This window comes from Oncorhynchus clarkii, chromosome 4, assembly GCF_045791955.1.
Source record: "Oncorhynchus clarkii lewisi isolate Uvic-CL-2024 chromosome 4, UVic_Ocla_1.0, whole genome shotgun sequence".
In the NCBI taxonomy this organism is placed as follows: domain Eukaryota; kingdom Metazoa; phylum Chordata; class Actinopteri; order Salmoniformes; family Salmonidae; genus Oncorhynchus; species Oncorhynchus clarkii.
The window spans coordinates 46417380-46442777 of record NC_092150.1 but is presented as its reverse complement, the minus strand read 5'-3'; the positions used below and the strand labels follow the sequence as shown (position 1 = coordinate 46442777).

At 42.1% G+C, this 25398-nt stretch overlaps 1 protein-coding gene across 1 annotated transcript in view; it reads left to right on the top strand.

Moving 5' to 3' along the window:
- LOC139406893 (seizure protein 6 homolog) overlaps positions 1-25398 on the top strand; it is an 81731-nt gene that overhangs the window by 47803 nt on the left and 8530 nt on the right. The window contains exons 8-12 of the mRNA XM_071150028.1: positions 7890-8053; positions 13219-13413; positions 13585-13723; positions 14242-14438; positions 14735-14929. Of these exons, the coding sequence (XP_071006129.1) occupies positions 7890-8053; positions 13219-13413; positions 13585-13723; positions 14242-14438; positions 14735-14929 (890 nt within the window). The remainder of the gene's footprint in view (positions 1-7889; positions 8054-13218; positions 13414-13584; positions 13724-14241; positions 14439-14734; positions 14930-25398) is intronic.

The window sequence follows — 25398 nt, the reverse complement described above, 5'->3', positions numbered from 1 at the left end:
AATTAGTTATATGTGAAGATATATAGAAAAGCTATATTTTTTATTGTATTGTTACAATCCATAACCGGGCTAAAATTGTGTTTATTTTCCTCATCTATGAGAACTTTGCAGTTAAAAAAAACATGGAGTAGTCTTTGTGTCTCTGAACAACTGGTTATCAATATATAGGAGGAACTCTCTAACTACAGATTCAGGAACTTCCCCTTCTTTCTCCTGGATACCTGTAAGTACCAGATTCTCCCTCATTGATCTAGTTTGTATGTCCAGTAAGGCTTCCCTCAGAACTGTCCTTTTTAATTTTGTTCATTTCGGTTTCAATCTTATGGACTGTCCCTTTTAGCTTGTGTGTTTCCTTCTCCAATGTCGCAGCTTTTTCATCACTCATCTCGAGGCTTGCCTTCAACTCTTTTATATCCTTACTAACTAATTCAAGTATACCCAGTTTGTCATTTATTGATTTTAACAGATCGGTTTTGACCTTTACCATTCACGGTGGTGACATTATTAAATCGTCTGTGTCTGTAGAAGAGTCACGTTTCCGTTTTGAAATCGGTTCCCCTGTCTTACTCTCCGTCATGTTTGGGTGTTGCTTGTTTTCGTAAAATATTTGTTGATAAATGTCTCTAGTCTTAAGATTTGTTTTGTGTTATTATCCAGGTTGAAGGTTATCAACCGCCAGATTATGTAGTACTAATATTTTAGTCTAACTTGCCAATATTGAATATTACGTTTTATCTTGAGGTGTCCTACATAACTTTGTTCAGTCCGCCATTACCTTTACGTCCGCCATGCCCCTGAAACAGCTAATTGCTATCGGCTATCTCCCTCAAACCAGTGGGCTGGTTTGAATAAGCAGCAGGTATTGGATCAATATCCACCCTTATACCTATTAGGGGAAAAAAACAAAGTAGGAATAGCAATTACATTTCTCCGGTTAGCACCATTTGGCATGTCACCACTTTCAGATACAACATGTGGAACTCTCAAAGAGACCAAAGTGGAGATGGTATAAACTGACTAACATGTTATGCTAATATTGTCCTCATATCAATTTAGTTGGCCAATAACCTTTCCAATGTTTGATGATAACACCTGGGAGCTATTTTCACCCAGGTGAATTCCGTCTTCCACAAAGTAGCCAGGCCTATTCCAGAAGGACATGCCCAAGTCCTTGGTCAGACATATTAACCACTGGTGAAGAGACCGAAGATGGCCAAAACACTCACAACGACGAGATGGAATTGGGCCTGAGACAATTATATGTCCTGCTAATTTCTGAGCATTCTCCAAGAGATGTAAGAAATTGTCTCTTAGCTTTACAGATTTCACACACATAATATCATTAGACCCAATATGGAACACAACAGTTTGAGCAGGAATCTGTTTCTTGATGGTGGGCATGATTTCTAATAAATCCAATATCTTAGCTCCAGGAAAACAAAGTGTATGGGTATTTCAGACTTCCACTCATGCTTCCCATAATAATAGTTGATGGCTGTTGTCCATTTAGAGCCGGAGCCCTCAGGCCAAACCCTAGCCCCATCAGGGGCTTCTCTAACTCGCCCCCCACAAATGATAGGAATAGTACACTACAGTGAAGCAGTACCTAACTTATTCCCCGGTGATCCCATGAAAATGTTGGCCGATACCGAAGGAACCTCCGACGCTTCATGAGAAGATGCAGCTGTTATCATTAACTTCTAGTGTAGCAAGTATTTCAAGCTAGAATCCAATACTGGTAACCAGCATCAAGTCATATCATGCTGGCTTGCAAAGTGATGTTTAATTCACAGTGGAATCCAGCCAGGGTGGGGATATCCAACAATTGGAACTTTTCTTCACCCCCAATCTGCATTCAGAAGGACTGCCAGGATTAAAAAGAAGATTGAATGAGACTACCTAAACCATCTAAACTTCAGTAATGAGTGCAAGAAGTCAATCTAACATATTGGATTAGTTTAGAAAAAATGTATGTTATTTATCTTTGTGTAAAATAAGATGAATTAATCAAATGCAAAAACAAACAAAACTAAAATGATATTGAAACAAAACCATTTTAAAACTCAACTGCAATAGAGCATGCTGGAAAATATGATAATGATGGGTGTGGTCAGGCCAGTTTGACCAACTTAACCAGGTTGGACCTGCATAGAACAGCATGGACCAGCTTGGTCACCACCATACCACTGTCCAAAACACAGTGAATGTTGGTCACCAGTTCCTAAAACACAGTGAAGGCTGGTCACCAGCTTCACCAGCTAGACCAAACAACAAAAATATTTTGAAATGTGGTTGTTCTCTTGTTATGTCAGTCACTGACAGTCACTCAATTAGCAATGTCAGATAACAGTTTTTTGATTGGTAAGTTAGTCTAGCCAGCTATCTAAACATGTCGAATACCGACCAGGCAAGCAGGACACGTGCCCATGGGCCCTGACCTGTAGGGGGCCCACATTGATTGTATTAGTCACTCTAATTCAGATATCATATATCATATTAACATGGCATGAGTCATGGAAAAATGTGTAGAATTGCAGGAAATTAGTTCTAACATATTTTCTCTCTGCCCCATGGCAAAATGTGTAGAATTGCAGAAAATATGCGTTAAAACGGCAACATTTCTCTATGCCCCATGGCAAAATGTGTAGAATTGCCGGAAATGTACATTTTCTATCCGCCATGGGGGCCCTCTTGCTTAGGGCCCCCAAAAAGCTAGGGCCGGCCCTTGCTACTGTTATAATGCATTTAGTTAAGAGAGTTAAGTAGTCTATCTGCACAAATAGATTGATCGCACAAATCAGTTGACTTCATGTGTGGGTATAGCTCTGGGTACGCCACTTTGTTTTGTGGCCCCCACATCAAAGTTGCCCATCGCTGAGTTAGACCAGCTTGACCAGCTAGACCATGCTGGTCAGACCAGCTTGACCAGCCTCTGAACAGTACTGACCAGTTATAGACTTTCATGGACCAGCATAAAACAGCATGGACCAGCTTGAAATGTGTGCTGGTCTATGCTGTTTTTTCTCAGTAGGGATGTTATTTTATACATCGGTGCAAGATGTATAAAATACGTTCAAATACCCTGTGTAAATAAGCTCTATTAGAGTTGCTGTCTCATGGACAAACTACGTAAACTACGTACCATAGAGCTGTCATGATACCACAAGATGAGTGAGATAATGAGCAGCATTAGTTACAGTAGTTTGGACATGTCTGTAACTTGCAAAGAGTGAGGGTGGAGCTCTTCTTTCCAGTTCCAAACCTCATTCTATCTCTTCTCTTAACATGCATGTAACCAGAACTTAATCGAGCATCTGACCAAGACTTTAGTTCTGGGTTAATAACCAAGATTATATTCAAGTTAACACTGCAACTATGAGAATGCCACAGTGTATTTAGTGATCTTTGTTGACTGGTGTTTTGGCTCACTGCCCGCAATTTACTGCTTGTTTCTACAGCACCAACTTGCGAGTTGGTCATCTCCCGCTCGTACAGTGTATGTGCAGCCAGGATCTATAGAGAGAGTAAGGCCTCTGTTTTCTCTTTGTTTGCCGTACTGGTGTGTGCTTGTGTGTTTGCCATTTCACTGGCTGTGCTTGTTTCGGGAGGCGGGGTTAGGGCTGTATTTGCGAACCCACTGAAGCTCATAGCAAACTGTTAGTAAATTATTTTCAAGAAGAGAGACACAGAAGCCCAGCTAGCCTGTAGTTTCAAATGGAGGATGCTAACAAAAATGTTCAACGCTGCAGGAGCTGTGTTGGTGGGAGTGTTGCTGCTCTGTCATCTCTCCGCAGCCAACTGGCTGGTGCCCTGCAGGGATTCCTCCCTGATGGGGTCTCCACATTCCCTGGATAATGGAGTTAGTAGGATGCTTCAGGATGACTTAGTGGATGTTCCTATTCTTCACCCTACCAAGCAACTATGGAGGCATGTCACTCGCCGTGGAGGTTGAAAGCAGGACTCTCTGTTATTTTAGTCACCTTAAAAACCTCTTAGCTGTCACAACTTCCACCGAAGTCGGGTGCTCTCCTTGTTTGGGCGGTGCTCGGCGGTCGGCGTCGCCGGTCTTCTACCCATCATCGATCCACTTTTCATTTTCCATGTGTTTTGTCTTGTTTTTCCTGGTTTCAATTCCCTCAATCATTTGTTGTATATGTAACCATCTGTTTTCCCCATGTCTTTGTGTGGGATTGTTTATTGTAAGTGCTTGTGCATGTGTTGTTTGGTGCGCGACGGGTTTTTGTACCAAATTATTCTTGTTATTTTTATGCCGTGGGTTTTGCTTTTAAACTGTTCCAGCTATTACCAAGTTCTGCTCTCCTGCGTCTGACTTCCCTGCCACCGATTACATTAGGGCACGGATCCCGCTAGCGGGATCAAATTCGACACATCCGGTGAAATTGCAGAGCGCCAAATTCAAAATATATTTTTTTAATATTAAACATTCATGGAATAGAAGTGTCTTACATCATTCAAGAATCTTGGTAATCGAACTGCGTTGTCAGATTTATGTCGAAAGCATAGCATTCGATTATCTGAGGACAGTGTCCCACGTCAACATATTTTTCAAACCAGCACAGGCATCACAAAATCACAAATGGCGATAAAATAAATCACTTATCTTTGAAGATCTTCCTCTGTTTGCAATCCCAAGGGTCCCAGCTACACAATGAATGGTTGGTTTGTTCGATAAAGTCCTTCTTTATATCCAATAAAGTCTGTTTAGTTGGCGCCATTGATTTCAGTAATCCACTCGTTCAACATGCATACAAAGGAATCCAAAAAGTTACTGGTAATGTTTGTCCAAACAAGTCAAACAATGTTTCTAATTAATCCTCAGGTACTCTAATATCGAAATAAACAATAATATTTAATACAGAGATTAGTATGTTCAATAGGGAAGATAAATAACTAAGAGCGTGCCACAAGAATACTTTCCTAATGAGGGACACCTTGGATACACTACAACTACTGGTTCGTTTTTCAAGAAACAAGCCAGAAACCTTGTATAAAGACTGTTGACATCTAGTGGAAGCCATAGGTACTGCAAAAGATTCTGGATGGATTTTCCTCTGATATTTGCTTGCCATATCAGTTCTGTTATACTCACAGACATTATTTTAACAGTTTTAGAACCTTCAGGGTGTTTTTTATCCAATTCTACCAGTTATATGCATATCCAAGCTTCTGAGCCTGACAGGCCTGTTTACTTTGGGCAGGTCAGACAGGTGGATATTCAGGAAAATAGACCATGCGCTAACCCTACCTATAAAGTACATATTACCTCAATTACCTCGACTAACCGGTGTCCCCGCACATTGACTCTGTACCGATACCACCAGTATATAGCCTCGCTATTGTTATTTTACTGCTGCTATTAATTATTTGTTACTTTGATTTATTTTTCTTCTCATTATTTTTTGGGGTGGTGTTCAAAAAATAATAATATATACATTTTAAACTGCATTGTTGGTTAGGGCTTGTATAAATAAGCGTTTCAGTCTCGTATTTGAAGCATGTGACAAATACAATTTTATTTGAGACTATGGGAGGAGCACAGTACTACATAGAGCCATGACCACATGGAACTCTATTCCACATCAAGTAACTCATGCAAGCAGTAAAATCTGATTTGAAAACAGATAGATATACACCTTATGGAACAGCGGGGACTGTGAAGAGACACTCACACAGGCACAGACACATGCATTCACACACACACATGATAACATACGCACAACACACACGCGTACACATGGATTTTCTGTTGTAGATATGTGGTAGTAGAGTAGCGGCCTTGGCAGCAGCTAATGAGAATCCATAATAAAATCAAATACCATTGTTAAACGTCTTGACGGAATAACCTCTCTCCCTTCACTCTTCTTTTCTCCCTTCTTTCCTTCCTTTCATCTTTCCTTCCTTTCTACCATCCTTCCTTCCTACCTGCTATTCTTCCTCCATCTGCACCCCCTTTCTCCCCACCTGCATACAAAGCTCTCCCCCGCCCTCCATTTGGCAAATCTGACCATAATTCTATCCTCCTGATTCCTGCTTACAAGCGAAAACTAAAGCACCAGTGACTTGCTCAATACGAAAATGGTCAGATGGCGCGAATGCTACACTACAGGACTGTTTTGCTATTACAGACTGGAATATGTTCCAGGATTCATGCAATGGCATTGAGGAGTACACCACCTCAGTCATCGTCCCCACAGTGACTGTACATACATATCCCAACCAGAAGCCAAGGATTACAGGCAACATCCACATTGAGCTAAAGGCTAGAGCTGCCACTTTCAAGGAGCAGGAGACTAATCCAGACACTTATAAGAAATCCCGCTATGCCCTCAGACGAACAATTAAGCAAGCAAAGCGTCAATACAGGATTAAGATTGAATCCTACCACACCGGCTCTGATGCTTGTCGGATGTGACAGAGCTTGAAAACTATTACGGACAACAAAGGAAAACCCAGATGCGAGCTGCCCAGTGATGTGAGCCTACCAGACAAGCTAAGTGACTTTTATGCTCGCTTCAAGGCAAGCAACACTGAAGTGAGAATGCTGTTCATTGACTACAGCTCAGCGTTCAACACCGTAATGCCCATGAAGCTCATCACTAAGCTAAGGACTCTGGGACTAAACACCTCCCTCTGCAACTGGATCATGGACTTCCTGACATGCCACCCCAAGATGGTAAAAGTAGGCAACAACATATCTGCCACGGTGATCCTTAACACTGGGGCACCTCAGGGGTGTGTGCTTAGTCCCCACCTGTACTCCCTGTTCACCCACAACTGCGTGGCCAAACACGACTCCAACACCATCATTAAGTTTGCTGATGACACAACAGTGGTAGGCCTGATCACCGCCAACAATGAGGTGGTGCCAGGACAAGAACCTCTCCCTCAATGTGAGAAAGACAAAGGAGCTGATTGTGGACTACAGGAAAAAGTGGGCCGAACAGGCCCCATTACCATTGGCGTGGCTGTAGTGGAGGGGGTTCGAGAGTTTCAAGTTCCTTGCTGTCCACATCACCAAGGAACCATCATGGTCCAAACATACCAAGACAGTTCTGAAGAGGGCAAGACAACACCTTTCCCCCTCAGGAGACTGAAAAGATTTGGCACGGGTCCCCAGAACCTCAAAAGGTTCAACAGCTGCACCATCAAAAGCATCCTGACCGGTTGCATCACCGCCTAGTATGGAAACTGCTTGGCATCTGACCGTAAGGCTCTAAAGAGGGTAGTGCAAATGGCCCAGTACATCACTGGGGCCAAGCTTTCTGCCATCCAGGTCCTATATAATAGGCGGTGTCAGAGGAAAGCCCATAAAATTGTCAGAGACTCCAGTCACCCCATTTATAGACTGTTTTCTCTGCTACCACATGGCAAGCGGGACCGGAGTGCCAAGTCTAGGACCAAGAGTCTCCTCAACAGCTTCTACACCCAAGCCATAAGACTGCTGAACAATTTGTAAAATCGCCACCGGACAATTTACATTGACCCTCCCCCTCCCTTTTGTACACTGCTGCTACTCGCTGTTTATTATCTATGCATAGTCACTTCACCCCCACCTACATGTTCAAATGACCTCAAATAACCTGTACCCCTGCACACTGAATCGGTACCGGTGCCCCCTGTATATAACCTCATTATTGTTATTCTTATTGTGTTACTTTTTTATTATTACTTTTTATTTTAGTCTACTTTGTAAATATTTTCTTAACTCTTCTTGAACAGCACTGTCGGTTAAGGGCTTGTAAGTAAGCATTTCTCGGTAAAGTCTACACTTGTTGTATTCTGCGCATGTGACAAATGAAGTTTGATTTGATTTCCGCCTCTCTACTCTTCTTTCTTCCCCTCCATCCTTTATTCTCCCTCTTTGTCAGGCTGATTGTGCGAAGCGGAAACAACTCCATGGCTCCGTTGCTCTTTGACTCAGACCTGGACGATGTTCCAGAGCGTGGCATCGTGAGTGAGGGCTTCATACTCTACCTGGAGCTCACTGCCGACTCCTCTTTCATCCCGCTACTGCTAGCTCTGCGCTATGAAGGTGAGACCTTAAAATGCTCCCAGCATCAGTACACAGTTTCTCTTGTCTCTTTCTCACTCTTAATTGTTAATTGACTGTGCAGTACAGTCACTGCTGCTTGCTTTAGTTTAGGGCTCTCCCCGTCAAAATAAAATCTTGGTTGACCGAGAGTCGTCTTGTTCTTAAGACCAATCGATTGGTCGAAACTTTTAAACGTATTTTTCAATATGTGCTTGAATAAAACCAACTACATATGCACTGAGCTTGTCTGATGGTATAAGCATACTGTTTGAGTCATTTGTGTGTCTTAATTATTTAATCAAAGGTCAGACTGTATCAAAAACATGACAGCAAGTGCCTGTGTGACTGGCGCACATTGTCTCGCTCTCATCGCTTGCATATAACCAATAGGGCCTGACCTATAGCTTATCATAATCACATCAATACATTTGTTATAACAAACTCCAAACACAGTAAGGTTGACAGCAAAATGGATGAGGAAGATGTGAAAATGCGAAACGGGCGAATGTTTACTGGTTGCTCAGGGGGGAAAGGGGAAGTCAGATCTGTGGAAGACATTTGACTTAGCTGTGGAAACTACTGGAGATCAAGATAAAGGAGGGTATAAGGGCAAGCGTATGAGAATTATGTGTGCCAAACAGCTGCTGTTAAATTACAATATTATAATTTTTTCTGACCATTTGGAACTGTGTAAACAACACTAAATAAATAACTGTACCAAAGAGTCTGTTCAAACACAAAATAAATCATACAAAGCCTTTATTACAGCAGACAAAAAATTGTTGCATGCATTCTTGAATTGCAGTTTATTTGTTGTGTCGGCAAATTATTCTAAGCTCCCTTTGTTATTTCATTCTAAAACTAAAATGCTTGATTGCATTTCAAAGCATGAATGTCTCGCATAGTGTGATGGCATGAACAAATTAATGATTGATTCAGTAGCCTATATATTGAAATGTTGGCCTAAGTAAGTTACGGTATTAAGACTAAACAGGATGCCCTCTTATGCCTACAGTTCAATGGTGGTTATACAAGTCCTACTAATGATAACGACATTACTTATTATTATAATGATGATCATAATAATAATGGTAATAATAACCATAAAAAGGAGATCAAGAAAAAGGAGTGTATAGGAAGGAGCAAGAGCTGTGTGCATATTATGTGTGACAAACAGATGCTGTTAGATTACAATATTATTTTTCTGCCTGTTTGGAACAGTGTAAACAACCCTAAAAAATTAAGTAATGCCAGTCTGTTCTAACGAAAAAACTATTGTAAAGCCTTTATTACAGCATAGCAAAGATTAAAAACAGCCAAATCTGCTTTATCCGACATTGTGCCATTGCATGAGACTTGGTGCTCACGGAATCAGTAGGCTATTAAACAAGCACCTGGACTACTGTTCAGTCGTGTGGTCAAGCACAACAAAGAGGGACTTGGGAAAATTGCAGTTGGCTCAGAACAGGGCAGCAGGGCTGGCCCTTAAAAGTACACTGAGAGCTAACATGAATGACATGCATGTCAATCTCTCATGGCTCAAAGTGGAAGAGAGAATGACTTCCTCATTGCATTTTAAGAGGTGTTGACATGCTGAAGGTACAGAGCTGTCTGTTTAAAATACTAGCACACAGCTCGGACACCCATGCATACCCCACAAGACATGCCACCGGCGGTCTCTTCACAGTCCCCAAGTCCAGAACAGACTATGGGAACAGAGGGCACATACTGTATATTGTCACGTTGTTCGTAATATTGGTCGGACCAAGGCGCAGCGTACGTAGAGTTCCACATATTTTAATGAATAAAGTGAAACTAAAGCAAATGCTAAAGAATAAACTAAACGTGACGACAATTCAGTGCTAACAGGCAACTTAACATAAACAAGATCCCATAAAGCACAAAAGGGGAAATGGCTGCCTCAATATGATCCCCAATCAAAGACAACGATAAACAGCTGCCTCTGATTTGGAATCATACCAGGCCAACGTAGATATATAATTACCTAGATGACCCACCCTAGTCACACCCCGACCTAACCAACATAGAGAATAACAAGCTCTCTATGGTCAGGGCGTGACATATATACACATATTAATCAGGGGGAATGGGAACCAGGTGTAGATAATGAGACAAGACAGTCCAGGGTTGGTGGTAATGAATCCAGTTCAGTGACGTAGACCTCCTGACGGAGCTGGTGAACGGAATGAGCAGCACCACCGGGAGGATTTGTGACAGGAGCAGATAATGGGGATCCACTATAAATACAAATACAAACCCTATTCGCATTGGACTAGTATTACTAGAGAACGTTGGTTATGTAATTGTTAACCCAGAATGTCCATTATTCCAGAGGACGATTCGGACAGGAATAGTTTTCGTCCAAACTTCCCCCTGTAGTTCTTTCTTTTTTCAAGTAAATTGACAGTTATGACAGAAGCCTGGAGGGGTTTTTTTGTAGGCGTGAAGATATTTCAACAAGTCCAGGCAATAACAGGGTTACACTGATAACTCGAAGCTTGGTTCCCATTTTTCTAAACCATACAAATCCATCTCTGGTATAGTATCGCCATAATATTTGAGTTGAGGAAGTGTGATCATAATCATAGAATATTTTAGCGATCCGCAGTAGACGTCCTAAATGCCCCCCGGCCTTCAGATGTGAGATAAATAGTGCACTTGTTCTTGAAATACGTTTTAAGGCTATGAAATGTGAAAGTGAACTTATCATTCCAAACATTTAGGTCAGTTGTATGCTCCTTTACGATCTATTAACAGCAAGGGTTAAATTAAATAGGCATAATATTTTTTACAGACACATTTGGCAATATTCAATTCATACGCACAAAACATATGAACAAAAGCATTAATTGAAAGTTGATGCTTGTAGGCCCTTCACACAGTGCATTCAGAAACTATTCGGACTCCTTTTCTTTTTCCTTATTTTAAAATGGATACAATAATTTATTTCCTCATCACTCTACACACAATACCCCATAATGACAAAGCGAAAACAGGTTTTTAGAAATGTTTGCTGATTTATATTAAAAAAAACTAAATACCTTATTTACATACGTTTTCAGACCCTTTACTATGAGACTTGAATTTGACATCACATGCTTCCTGTTTCCATTGATCATCCTTGAGCTGTTTCTACAGCTTGATTGGAATCGACCTGAAGCAAATTAAATTGATTGGACATGATTTGGAAAGGCACACACTTGTCTATATAAGGTCTCACAGTTAACAGTGCATGTCAGAGCAAAAACCAAGCCATGAGTCCGAAGGAATTGTCCGTAGAGCTCCGAGACAGGATTGTGTCGAGGCACATATCTGGGGAAGGGTACCAAAACATTTCTGCAGCATTGAAGTTCCCCAAGAACACAGTGGCCTCCATCATTATTAAATGGAAGAAGTTTGGAACCACCAATACTTTTTCTAGAGCTGGCCACCCAGCCAAACTGAGCAATCAGGGAGAAGGGCCTTGGTCAGGGAGGTAACCAAGTTCCTCTGTGGAGATGGGAGAACCTTCCATCTCTGCAGCACTCCACCAATCAAGTCTTTATTGTAGAGTGATCAGACAGAAGGCACTCCTCAGTAAAAGGCCCATGACAGCCTGCTTGGTGTTTGCCTAATGGCACCTAAAGGACTCTCAGACTATGAGAAACAAGCTTAAACTTTTTGGCCTGAAACCTGGCTCAGGGCCTCAGACTGGTGCAAAGGTTTACCTTCCAAGAGGACAACAACCCCAATCCCATGGTGAATCATGGTGGTGGCAGCATCATGCTGTTTTATTGTTTTTTCAGCGGCAGGGACTGGGAGACTAGGCAGGGTTGAGGCAAAGTTGAGCAGAGCATAGTACAGAGAGATCCTTGATGAAAACCTGCCCCAGAGTGCTCAGGGCCTCAGACTGGTGCAAAGGTTTACCTTCCAAGAGGACAACAACCCCAATCCCACAGCCAAGACAAGGCAGGAGTGGCTTCGGGACAAGTCTCTGAATGTCCTTGAGAGAGCCCGGACTTGAACCAATCGAACATCTCTGGAGAGAAAATAGCTGTGTAGCGACGCTCCCCATCCAACCTGACAGCACTTGCGAGGAACAACAGAGAAGAATGGGAGAAACTCCCCAAATACAGGTAATCTTGTAGCATTATACCCAAGAAGACTCAAGGCTGTAATCGCTGCCAAAGGTGCTTCAACAAAGTACTGAGGAAAGGGTCTGAATACTTATGTAAATGTAATATTTCCCTTTTTCTTAAATATACATTTGCACCAAAAAAATGTTTTGCTTAGTCATTATGGGGTATTGTGTGTAGATTGATGAGGGGGGATACAATTTTTTAATTAATTTTAGAATAAAGCTGTAACATAACAAAATGTGGAAAAAGTCAAGGGGTCTGAATAATTCTTGATGGTAAATACTAGGCTATGCGCAGCACTTCGTTCAATTTATTGAATCAGTCATTGTTTTCTTGCTCAAACCGTGAGCAACACCTGTCAAACTCAGATATTTCTCTCAAAACACAGGGACTGGTATTATCAGAGGACCCTGGAGTTTGCCAAAAAAAGCAGTTGGTTATTCTGGCTGAAATTACTCTCCTGCCATGTACAAGTTACTGACATGGCAGATTCGGACGGGACAAAAATTACAGATATGGTTTTGTGCTTGTGCACATAATTACATTACCCGACCACCCCCTTCTGAATAGGGCAAGGGCTGTTTCCTCCTCTCTGCTGCTGCTGCCTCTGCCGCATTGTTCTTTTTGCTATTATGCACATATTTTAATACACTAATAATATTAGCTTTATTCTTTTTTACACTATTCTTTTTTACATAATATAACCATAAATACAATTTCAGTATCACATGTCTTAGAGTGATGGACTGTGCCATTGCCGTGGCCTCCGCAATGGATTAGTCCAATGATACAGGCGGGAATCAAACAGGTGTCTTGTGCACCATAAAAAAAGAAATCTCGGTCGACCAACAGTCGATAGACCAAACAATCGACCAGTCGACTAAATGGGGTCATCTTATATTATATATATATTAAATTAGTTCATCTTATATTATGCTTTATCCTACTTCTCTCTCTTTCTCTCCTCATATTCACATGTGCACACTATTTTATCTCTCTCTCTCGTTCTCTCTCGCTTTCTCTCAGCCTTTGACGGGGAACACTGTTATGAGCCCTACTTGCCCCATGGGAATTTCAGCAGCAGTGACATCACCTTTCCGTTGGGCACCACAGTCATCTTCTCCTGCTCCCCAGGCTTCGTCATGGAGCAGGGCTCCGGGGTCATTGAGTGTGTAGACCCAAGTGATCCACACTGGAATGAGAGTGAGCCTGTGTGTAAAGGTAATACTATTGAATACTACCATTTCTTTATGATAATGTGTTTGTAAAGCCCCTTTCATTCACTAAACAAAAAAAAGATAATAATACAGTTAATGTTACAATAACTTTTTCACCCCCCCTTCCCTATCTTGCTTTCTATCTTCCGCCCCTAACTCCCACTCTCTCTCTCAGCTTTGTGTGGGGGGGAGTTGACCGATCCCTCCAGCACTGTTCTGTCCCCTGATTGGCCCCAGAGCTACTCCAAGGGGCAGGACTGTGTGTGGCAGATCCATGGTAATGAGGAGAAGCGCATCGAACTGGACATCCAGATGTGAGTTTGGCCTCTCCAACACCCAAAAGGCATTATTTTGGTCTTTGAAGCTGTGGCTGGAGCATTTGGGAGAGGGAATTGCCTCTGAAACCTCTGAATTGCCTCTTTTGCCTCTGAAACCTCACTGCATAACATGGACGCTCCCTTTGCATAGTTGTTTTTTCACCACTACACCGGAGGTATATGATGGAGAGAGAACTCAAAATAAGTATGTTTGTGCATGTTTTGAAAGGAATATACTTAAAGCATAAAACAAAGGTTGAACAATGTGAACCTTGCATTTCGTCGCTTCACTGATGACTGCTTCCGTGGCTGGTGTAGCGAGTCTCATTGATTATAATGGGTGCGCTTCAACTGTGACTGACATACATTTTAAAAATTATGTGATGCTTCCATTGAAGTTTTTTTGTAAGGATTAGAAATGACAATGATTGTGAGAATATATATTTTATGATTCCATTTGAAGTGACACTGTGAAAGTTGTTTTCCTCTCTTCATGTATTTTGTCTCCCTCAAAGTTTGAATATCCGCCACAATGACGTTCTCACCATATTCGATGGTCACGACCTCATGTCCCATGTGATTGGCCAGTACCTGGGGTCACGAGAGCGTTTCCAGGTCGTGTCAGGTGGTTCTGAGGTCACTATTCAGTTCCAGAGTGACCCTGACGATTCCTCCTTTATTCTAAGCCAGGGGTTCCTTATTCACTACCGTGGTACGTACACATACAGGACTTTTACATACAGGACATTACATTCACATAAAGGACATGATATGCAGAACATTGATTGCCCATACATAACATCACACAAATACAATATTTACATTTTCCTGGTGTGTATTCAGTGAGGCAATATGTTAATAACTTTGTAGACATAATATTAACAGACAAGACGATTTACGTATTCTACCTCAATTGTGTGTTCTACACGATTATTTTTCAATCTGAATGTTCTGAACAAGCACTTGGTTTATCCTACATCTAATGACATAAACTTCTTTCACATCCAGAGGTAGAGCCTAATGACACCTGCCCTGCCCTCCCTCAAATCGAATTTGGCTGGATTAGCTCCTCCCACACCTCTCCTGTGAGGGGAAGTGTGTTGACCTATCAGTGCCAGCCGGGGTATGACATCAGTGGCTCTGACATCATCACTTGCCAATGGGATCTTTCCTGGAGCAACAGCCCACCCACCTGCATCAAAGGTGAGCTAAAGTGTGTTCCTGCCCGACGACATTGCTGACTCATGCCAGATCATATGTTATAGCAATCGGCACAGTCAATGTGGTATGCAACAATTGGTCGATGCTACGCAACACCTGAGCAGGGGAACACAACCCGAACTTCCAACATTTTGCTCCGTTGCAGATCACTGACTGAGCATACATCTTAGAGGTTGAGTAAGGCTTAGATTCAATCAGATCTACCGTTAACTGGCGATAGCCGACACCCGCAATAGCTGTTTTGGTGGTGTTGGAGATGGAACTGCATTGGCGTTTTTAAATAAGTGAGCAGCTGCACTTGATAATTGTCATGAAGCCAGATCTGTCCCACTCGCGTTCGAAGTTCAGAAAGAGAAAGTGTAAGCTACATAGAAATAAAGACACTCAAATTAAAAATCATTAAACGAAATCATGAGAATGTTATATATTATTCCAGTGTTCGAACTTGTAAGCAAGGCTATATGGGATTACTCTTAATGCGACTCTGAGCAGCCAATGGCAATGTCTGCGTTAGGTATACGGCCAGGAGACGTTTGTAGATTTGACAGCTCTAACACAGTTCCACCTCCGACGCCGCCCAAACAACCACTATGCAGATGTTGGCTAAATTTAATAGAGCCTTAGGTCCTTTCAGACACTGAAAGTGAAGATTGCAGAAATAGGTTGCTGGTAAACATTCTGATCATGTTTCCAATTAAAAGTCCCAATATGACATATCACTTTACATTTGTATTTTGGGAGAAATTTACATTTATCCGAATTTGACATGTCATGTTGTAAAAGTGATGTCAAGAGAATAACACACGAGTGAATACACAGCAGGAGTGAGCCACTGTCCACATAAGACGGTAAAGACCCACATCATACCGAGTCCTCATTGGCACTGAATAAACCAACTTATCATCTGACCATATCCTGTGATTTCTTTATTCTGTATCAGCAAAAAATGTATCACTTATGGGTGTGTAGGCTTTTAGCATAGTCCTGCTAACCACTAGCAGCCTTGAAACACATCACTTATTAGCAGTTCAGCACATCTGCATTTCTCGTGCTGTTGCACAAAATCAAGAGACTTTTACCATCATAGTAGACATTGAACATCGATAACAAAAAAACTCTGTTGTTGGGCAATAGTACAGTGGTTCTTCCTTTAAAAGTTGCGTCATACTACAGCACAGCTTGCAGAGTGCTGCATAAATGTAAGGCACATTAGAGTGCATGAAATCATATTATTTTACTGTCAGCCATTGTTGTCATTAATGCTAGTTTGACCACCAGAGGGCATCTTTGAGAAGTGAAGTTATTGAAATGACATGGAGCTCTAGGCCTAAATCCTGTTTACTGTGGCTGTTTTAGCTTAACTTATTTATTGGCATAATGGCCTACTTCAATATACAGTATATCAATCATTCAATCATTCATTCATTTGTGCATGTCATCACACAACATGCAAGTCATCCAAGTCTTAAAATACAGTCAAGCATTTTAGTTATAAAACCAAATAATTAAACAATAAATGAACAGCATTTGACTGTTTTTTATTCTTTTTATTTTATTTATTTCACCTTTATTTAACCAGGTAGGCTAGTTGAGAACAGGTTCTCATTTACAACTGCGACCTGGCCAAGATAAGGCATAGCAGTGTGAACAGACAACACAGAGTTACACATGGAGTAAACAATAAACAAGCCAATAACACAGTAGGAAAAAAAATAGTCTATATACATTGTGTGCAAACGGCATGTAGGCGAATAATTACAATTTAGCAGATTAACACTGGAGTGATAAATGGTCAGATGGTCATGTGCAGGTAGAGATACTGGTGTGCAAAAGAGCAGAAAAGTAAATAAATATAAACAGTATGGGGATGAGGTAGGTAAATTGGGTGGGCTATTTACCGATGGACTATGTACAGCTGCAGCGATCGGTTAGCTGCTCAGATAGCAGATGTTTAAAGTTGGTGAGGGAGATAAAAGTCTCCAACTTCAACGATCGGTGCTACAGTAGTTGACCACACACAGATAGGATATTACTTCAAATCCTATTATAACAATTGGATGACTTTGGGTGTTTCAGTAAGCAACAATTTGTTGCCTTCATTAGCCTACTTTATTCCAATATTTCTGTCATTCAGGGATATTTATTCCCATAGTAATTCGTTATGGATCAATACAGATGTGGTTAGAAAACAGTGCATTTGGTGGGCTATGCAAAGAGATGGAAGAAGTGATATGCCTTGCAAACATATATTAATACCGTTAAAGTCTCAATGAATAAAACGCAACATGTCGGCTAACACGGAACCCAAACCGGCTGCGCGCGTGCACTATCGTGCATGAATTTATTTTGCCTCCCCCACACCAAACGCGATCACAACACGCAGGTTAAAATATCAAAACAAACTCTGAACCAATGACATTAATTTGGGGACAGGTCGAAAACAATTAAACGTGTATGGCAATTTAGCTAGGTAGCTTGCACTTGCTAGCTAACGTTAATTAGCTAGCCGAATCGTTTCTAGTCATCGCTCCTCCTTCCAGGCTTTTTCATCTTTGAACTTATATGGTGATTGGCATCTAACTTACACGTTTACCACGACCGGCAAAACATTTTGTCTTTCAATCACTCACGTGGGTATAACCAATGAGGAGATGGCACGTGGGTACCTGCTTCTATAAACCAATGAGGAGATGGGAGAGGCAGGACTTTCAGCGTGATCTGCGTCAGAAATAGGAATGACTTATATTTTAGCCCTTGGCAACGCAGACACTCATTGGCGCACGCAAGCAGTGTGTGTGCAGTAATTGAATAACATGGATTTCTAAATGTATTTTGCGGCGCTCACGCACGCGACGTGTCCGGTCTGGTCAGCATGTTAAGCGATTGAATTCACGAATGCATTTGACTTTTTAAAATAGTGGCTGTACTTGTCACACCCTGATCTGTTGCAATTGTCTTTGTGCTTGTCTCTACCCCCCTCCAGGTGTTGCCCATCTTCCCCATTATCCCTAGTGCATTTATACCTGTGTCCTCTGTTTGCCTGTTGCCAGTTCATTTTGTTTGTCAAGCCTACCAGCGGTTTTCCCCTTGCTCCTGTGTGTTTCTAGTTCCTGTTTTCTAGTTTTCCCGGTTTTGACCATTCTGCAAGCCCTGACCATGAGCCTGCCTGCAGTTCTGTACCTTTTGGCCTCTTATCTGGATTACTGACCTTTGCCTGCCCTTGATCTGTCGTTTTGTGTGCCCCCTGTTCTGGTAATAAACTTTTGTTACTTCGACACTGTCTGCATCTGGGACTTCCCTAAATCGTGATAATACGAACTGGCTATGACTGACCCAGCAGACTCAGACCCGCTCCCCAATGCTGTCTCCCTGCAAGAAGCCACCATTGGAAGACACGAAGAGTTACTTCAATGTCTTATGGAGGGACTCCATACCCTGGCAGAGCGCCATGATCAGGCGTACAATACTTTGCTGGAGCAATTCCGCACTGAGCAGCGGGTCACACCCGTAATCTCCCAGCCTACGCCAGTGTGCCGAGAACCCCACTTACCTCCACCGGAGCGCCACGCTGGAGATTCCGGAACCTGCCAGGCTTTTTTCTCCCAGTGCTCCCTCATTTTCGAGCTGCAGCCTTCTTCCTGCAGCCTTGTTCCTCAGACATTCACACCTCCATTACTTTACGAAAATATAGTCAATTTGTGCCACCGTTCAGACTACCAGTAGATCCGTGTTCTAACTCCCCTTTGTGATAGGCCCAAAAATGCTATTTTACAGTAAACAAATTGACAAGATAATGTCAGCATGCTTATAGGGAAGGACACTCAACAAGCACAGCACTTACACAAATGACTGATGATTGGCTGAGAGAAATTGATGATAAAATGAACGTGAGGGCTGTCCTGTTAGCTGTCTTGTTAGACTTCAGTGCAGCTTTTGACATTATCTATCATAGTCTGCTGCTGGAAAAACATATATGTTATGACTTTACTCCCCCTGCTATAATGTGGATAAAGAATTACTTGTTTAACAGAACACAGAGAGTGTTCTTTAATGGAAGCCTCTCAAGCATAATCCAGGTAGAAGCAGGAATTCCCCAGGGTAGCTCTTTAGGCCCATTGCTATACTAACAACATGCCACTGGCTTTGAGCAAGGCCAGTGTGTTTATGTATGTGGATCACTCAACACGTCAGCTACTACAGTGAATGAAATGACTGCAACACTTAGCAAAGAGCTGCAGTTTCGGAATGACTAGCAAGGAATAAGTTAGTCCTAAATATTTCCAAAACTAAAAGCATTGTATTTGGGACAATTACTAAACCCTAAACCTCAACTACATCTTGTAATGAATAATGTGGAAATCGAGCAAGTTGAGGTGACTAAACTGCTTGGAATTACCCTGGATTGTAAACTGTCATGGTCAAAACATATCGATACCACAGTAGCTAAGATGGGGAGAAGTCTGTCCATAATAAAGCACTGCTCTGCATTCTTAACACTATCAACAAGGCAGGTCCTACAGGCCCTGATTTTGTTGCATATGGACTACTGTTAAGTCGTGTGGTCAGGTGCCACAAAGAGGGACTTGGGAAAATTGCAATTGGCCCCGAACAGGGCAGCACGGATGACCCTTGGATGTACACAGAGAGCTAATATTGATAATATGCCTGTCAATCTCTCCTGGCTGAAAGTGGAGGAGAGATTGACTTCATGAATACTTTTATTTATGAGAGGTTGAATGTTGAATGCACCGAGCTCTCTGTCTAAGCTACTGGCACACAGCTCAGACACCCATGCATATCCGACAATACATGCCACAAGAGGTCTCTTCACAGTCCTCAAGTCCAGAACAGACTGTGGGAGGCACACAGTACTACATAGAGCCATGACTACATGGAACTCCATTCCACATCAAGAAACTGACGCAAGCAGTAAAATTAGATTTAAAAAACATATAAAAAACACCTTATGGAACAGCGGGGACTGTGAAGCAACACAAACATTGGCACAGACACATGCATACACACACACACACAAACTCATACAATAACATACGCACTATACTCACACATGGATCTAGTACTGTAGATATGTGGTAGTGGTGGAGTAGGGGCCTCAATTGTATAAACTGCCTCAATTTTGCTGGACCCCAGGAAGAGTAGCTGCTACTTTGGCATAATAAATACATAATACAAATGCACCATCCAAAGTACATATGCTTAAATCATCAGTTATTTTTATGCAGTCTATAGATCAACCTGTACTTAGTTTTAGAAATACCTTATTTACATAAGTATTCATAAGTATTCAGACCATTGAAATTGAGCTCAGGTGCATCCTGTTTCCTTTGATCATCCTTGAGATGTTTCTACAACTTGATTGGAGTCCACCTGTGGTAAATTCAATTGATTGAACATGATTTGGAAATGCACACACCTGTCTATATAAGGTCCCACAGTTGACAGTGCATGTCAGAGCAAAAACCAAGCCATGAGGTCGAAGGAATTGTCCGTAGAGCTCTGAGGCAGGATTGTGTCGAGGCACAGATCTGGGGAAGGGTACCAAAAAATGTCTGCAGCATTGAAGTTCCCCGCGAACACAGTTTTCTCCATCATTCTTAAATGGAAGAAGTTTGGAACCACCAAGACTCTTCCTGGAGCTGGCCGCCCAGCCAAACTGAGGATTCGGGGGAGAAGGGCCTTGGTCAGGGAAGTGACCAAGATGGTCACTCTGACATAGCTCCAGAGTGCTTCTGTGGAGATGGGAGAACCTTCCAGAAGGACAACCATGTCTGCAGATCTCCACCAGTCAGGCCTTTTTGGTAGAGTGGCCAGAAAGAAGCCTCAGTAAAAGGCACATGACAGCCCGCTTGGAGTTTGCCAAAAGGCACCTAAAGGACCCTCAGACCATGATAAACAAGATTCTCTGGTCTGATGAAACCAAGATTGACCTTTTGGCCTGATAGCCATGTCTAACGCTCATCACCTGGCCAATACCATCCTTTCGGTGAAGCATTCTGGTGGCAGCATCATGCTGTGGGTTTGTTTTTCAGCGGCAGTCAGGATCAAGGGAAAGATGAACAGAGAAAAGTACAGAGACATCCTTGATGAAAACCTGCTCAAGAGCGCTCAGGACCTCAGACTGGGGCAAATGTTCATACCCAAGAAGACTCAAAGCTGTAATCGCTGCCAAAGGTGTTTCAACAATGTACTGAGTAAAGGGTCTTAATACTCATGTACGTAAATGTGATATTTCAGCTTTTTATTTTCAATACACTTGCAAAAAAAAACGTTACAAATCTAAAAACCTGTTTTTGCTTTGTCGTGATGGGATATTGTGTGTAGATTGATGATTGGAAAAACGATTTAATCAATTTTAGAATAAGGCTGTAACGTAACAAAATGTGGAAAAAGTCAAGGTTGTCTGAATACTTTCCGAATGCACTGTATTGTGCAACCTTCCATTTAAGGATCATTACTTACTGTACAAACAACAGCTGCAAATTCCAATAAAATGGTATTACGTTTTGAAGTTTAATTTCCTTGCTTTGTCCAACAACACTATTGTCTAGCAAATACATTTTGTGGTTCAGAGTGCACTATTTTGTTTCATAGTGCAACAGTTTGCTAGCAAGTTTCTCAAACTGGCTTTAGCCATGAGTGGAGCAGGGTGGTTGACATGGGTTCAAATACTCTATATGAAAAATAAAAAAATATGTTTTTGGTCATTGGTCTGAAACCGAAAAAGAAAGTCAAGTCACGAGCACTACAATGCTAGCTCTACCAAGATTTTCCAGCACACAGCTTTGACCTACTATTATACTTTAAACAATGAATAGGCATGTTGCTTAGGATTTAAACCTCACCAAACCTGGCAGTGCCATCTGGAGATTATAAGAGTACATGGCCATTAAGGCGAGATCGTTCTTCAAGATGATCAAATGTTCATAGATGACCAACAGGGTCAAATAATAATCAGTGGTTGTAGAGGGTGCAACAGGTCAGCACCTCAGGAGTAAATGTCAGTTGGCTTTTCATAGCTGAGCATTCAGAGGTGGAGAAAGCAGGTGCGGTAGAAAGAGCGAGGGGGAGGGAGAGAGAGAGGGTCAAAAACAACAGGTGAGGTACAAGGTAACAGGTCAGGGTTCCATAGCCGCAGGCAGAACAGTTGAAACTGGAGCAGCAGCACGATCAGGTGGACTAGGGACAGCCAGGAGTCATCAGGCCAGGTAGTCCTGAGGCATATACCTAGGGCTCAGGTCCTGAGAGAGGGAGCGAGAGGGAGAGATATGCCTTCAGAAAGTATTAACAGCCCTTGCTAACGACGAAAAGAGCACAGACTGAATATTTCCCAAATAAATTATATTTATTTAATATTTTTATGAAGCTACAACATTTACACGAGATAAATGTGAACACAGTGGTGCTGTTGACCTTAGGGTGTAGAGTTGATTGACACACCCAGTGACATCATTTTGCTCCTTGTGTGTTTATGCTCGACTTACCGTTTCTTAACATGGGTCTTGTGAAAGTGTCCTTTTTCTACACACGATAGGATCTGGACAAGAAATCACCAATATCGAAAGGGGAGACTCATGAACAAGAAGGGTTGTTCTGCTTTACAACGCACACAAGCTTCAGGGGAAGCGTCTGTAGGTAACCCAGTACCGGGCTGTAAAAATAGTTAAAGGGTAATGGGGGGTAAAGTGTTTCACGAATAACGTGACCAATTTTGTTTAATTTTTTCTCATCTCATCTATAGGAGAGACACTTCAAAACCTTGTTATTTATTATTGGCTCTAGAAGTTTCTATGGGCTCAATGTTTTGTCAAATAAAAAATATATATAATTTGGGACCTTTTGTGACCACATAGAGTCAGGACACCAATTTAACATCCCATCCAAAAGATGGTTTTGTAATGTTTTGTCGCTAATTTTGTGGCACAGAGACTATGTAAGAGGTGTCACGCTCACTCTAACCGCAGCCAGAGACAGTAGCCGAAGCAGCGCCCATGCAAAAAAACCTGCAGCAGATTGGCTAGTTAAATGCACACTCGGCTCGATGATTGGACCAGCAAACTGTCAATCATCACAGAGCTAGCGAACAGGTGAGCTAGCGAACAGGTGAGCTAGCACCTGTTCGCTAGCGAACAGATTGCTGATTTGCTGTACAGCTATAGGATCTGGTGCAGAGCAAATGTCAAATTATAGGAAGACAGGATTGCCATAATAAATACATATGCAGCTCCAAAAAATGTTGGTGATCAAGAATATGAACTGTTTGTTTTGCAAGCTCATCAGCAATGGGGCAACAATTACTAGCATAGGCAAACTGGTATTTTGGTATGTAACAATTGCTTGAAATTGATCATTTACATATGAAGCTTGCATTTGGAATTTGTTTAAAATGTATTCTTATTGTGGCACCATAGGCACGGCTCTTCAGTTGTGCTCTCCAAACTACCGCCAATGGAGAATGTTTTATTTCTCTTGTTTAAATCCATCTAATACAGCAATAATTGCAAACGTTTCTTCATCATTCCATCCCCATACCGTTTATTGCAAATAAATCTACACACTGAGCACGTCAACCTGCCTTGCCTTCTGCTGATTTCATGCCCTTACTACTGCTACATGGTCACAATTACATAGGCTAATCAAAATGTGTAAACAAATACATGTAAATGTAGACAAACTAATGAAAGGGGCTGTCTGGTGGCCTCAATAAATAGACAAAGATTTGTAGTTGAACAAGTCGTTGCATGTTTAGATTTATTTTTCACTTGACTTGAGACTTGACTTGAAAACTTGTGACTCGACTAGACTTGACTTGGTCTTAGAATGCACAGCTTGGACTTCACTCGAGTCTTGACCCATTCTACTTGGGACTCGACTTGAGACTTGCTTGTGACTCGAACAATAGTAACTTGGTCCCACCTCTGATAACTGAGCAATGAATTTTAAACTAATGGATGTTTAAAAGAGAATGAACAAAATTTTAAAAAGGACAGCAGCTACTCTTCCTGGGGTCCGGCAACAATAAGGCAGTTATGTACAATAAAAAATATTACATTACATAACGTTACATTTCATAACACATTAAGTGTGTGCCCTCAGGCCACTATACTACCACATATCTACAATACAAAACCCATGTGTATGTGTGTGTAGAGTGCGAGTGTTAGCATGTGTATGTGAATTTGTATGCCTGTGTCTGTGTCTGTGCAGTCCCTGATGTTCCATAAGGTGTATTTATATCTGTTTTTTTTGTTATCTGATTCTACAGCTTGCATCAGTTAGCTGAAGTGGAATAGAGTTCAATGCAGCCATGGCTCTATGCAGTACTGTGCACCTCCCATAGTGTGTTCCAGACTTGTGAAAAGACCTGTTGTGGCCTATCTTGTGGGGTATGCAGACAGCTTGCTGCATTCAACATGTCAAGTCCCTCTTAGGGAGACTTCTTAGCTACTGTTTAGTCACATGAACTTTTAATCATCAAATCATCAAATGTAGCCCTTCTTACATCAGCTGATATATCTGATATATCTGCTGATATATATAGCACGGTGGCTAGGAAAAACTCCCTAGTAAGGCCAAAACCTAGTAAGAAACCTAGAGAGGAACCAGGCTATGAGGGGTGGCCAGTCCTCTTCTGGCTGTGCTTGGTGTAGATTATAACAGAACATGGCCAAGATGTTCAAATGTTCATAAATTACCAGCATGGTCAAATAATAGTAATCACAGTGAACAGGTCAGGGTTCCATAGCCGCAGGCAGAACAGTTGAAACTGGAGCAGCAGCATGGCCAGGTGGACTGGGGACAACAAGGAGTCATCATGCCAGGTAATCCTGAGGCATGGTCCTAGGGCTCAGGTCCTCCGAGTGAGAGTTAGAAAGAGAGAGAGAATTAGAGAGAGCATACTTAAATTCACACATGACACTGGATAAGACAGGAGAAATACTCCAGATATAACAGACTGATCCTAGCCCCCCGAGACATAAACTACTGCAGCATAAATACTGGAGGCTGAGACAGGAGGGGTCAGGAGACACTGTGGCCCCATCCGATGATACCCCTGGACAGGGCCAAACAGGCAGGATATAACCCCACCCACTTTGCCAAAGAACAGCCCCCACACCACTAGAGGGATATCTTCAACCACCAATTTACCATCCTGAGATAAGGCAGAGTATAGCCCACAAAGATCTCCGCCACGGCACAACCCAAGGGGGGGCGCCAACCCAGACAGGAAGACCACGTCAGTGACTCAGCCCACTCAAGTGACGCACCCCTCCAAGGGACGGCATGGAAGAGCACCAGTAAGCCAGTGACTCAGTCCCTGTAATAGGGTTAGAGGCAGAGAATCCCAGTGGAGAGAGAGGAACCGGCCAGGCAGAGACAGCAAGGGCGGTTCGTTGCTCCAGTGTCTTTCCGTTCACCTTCACACACCTGGG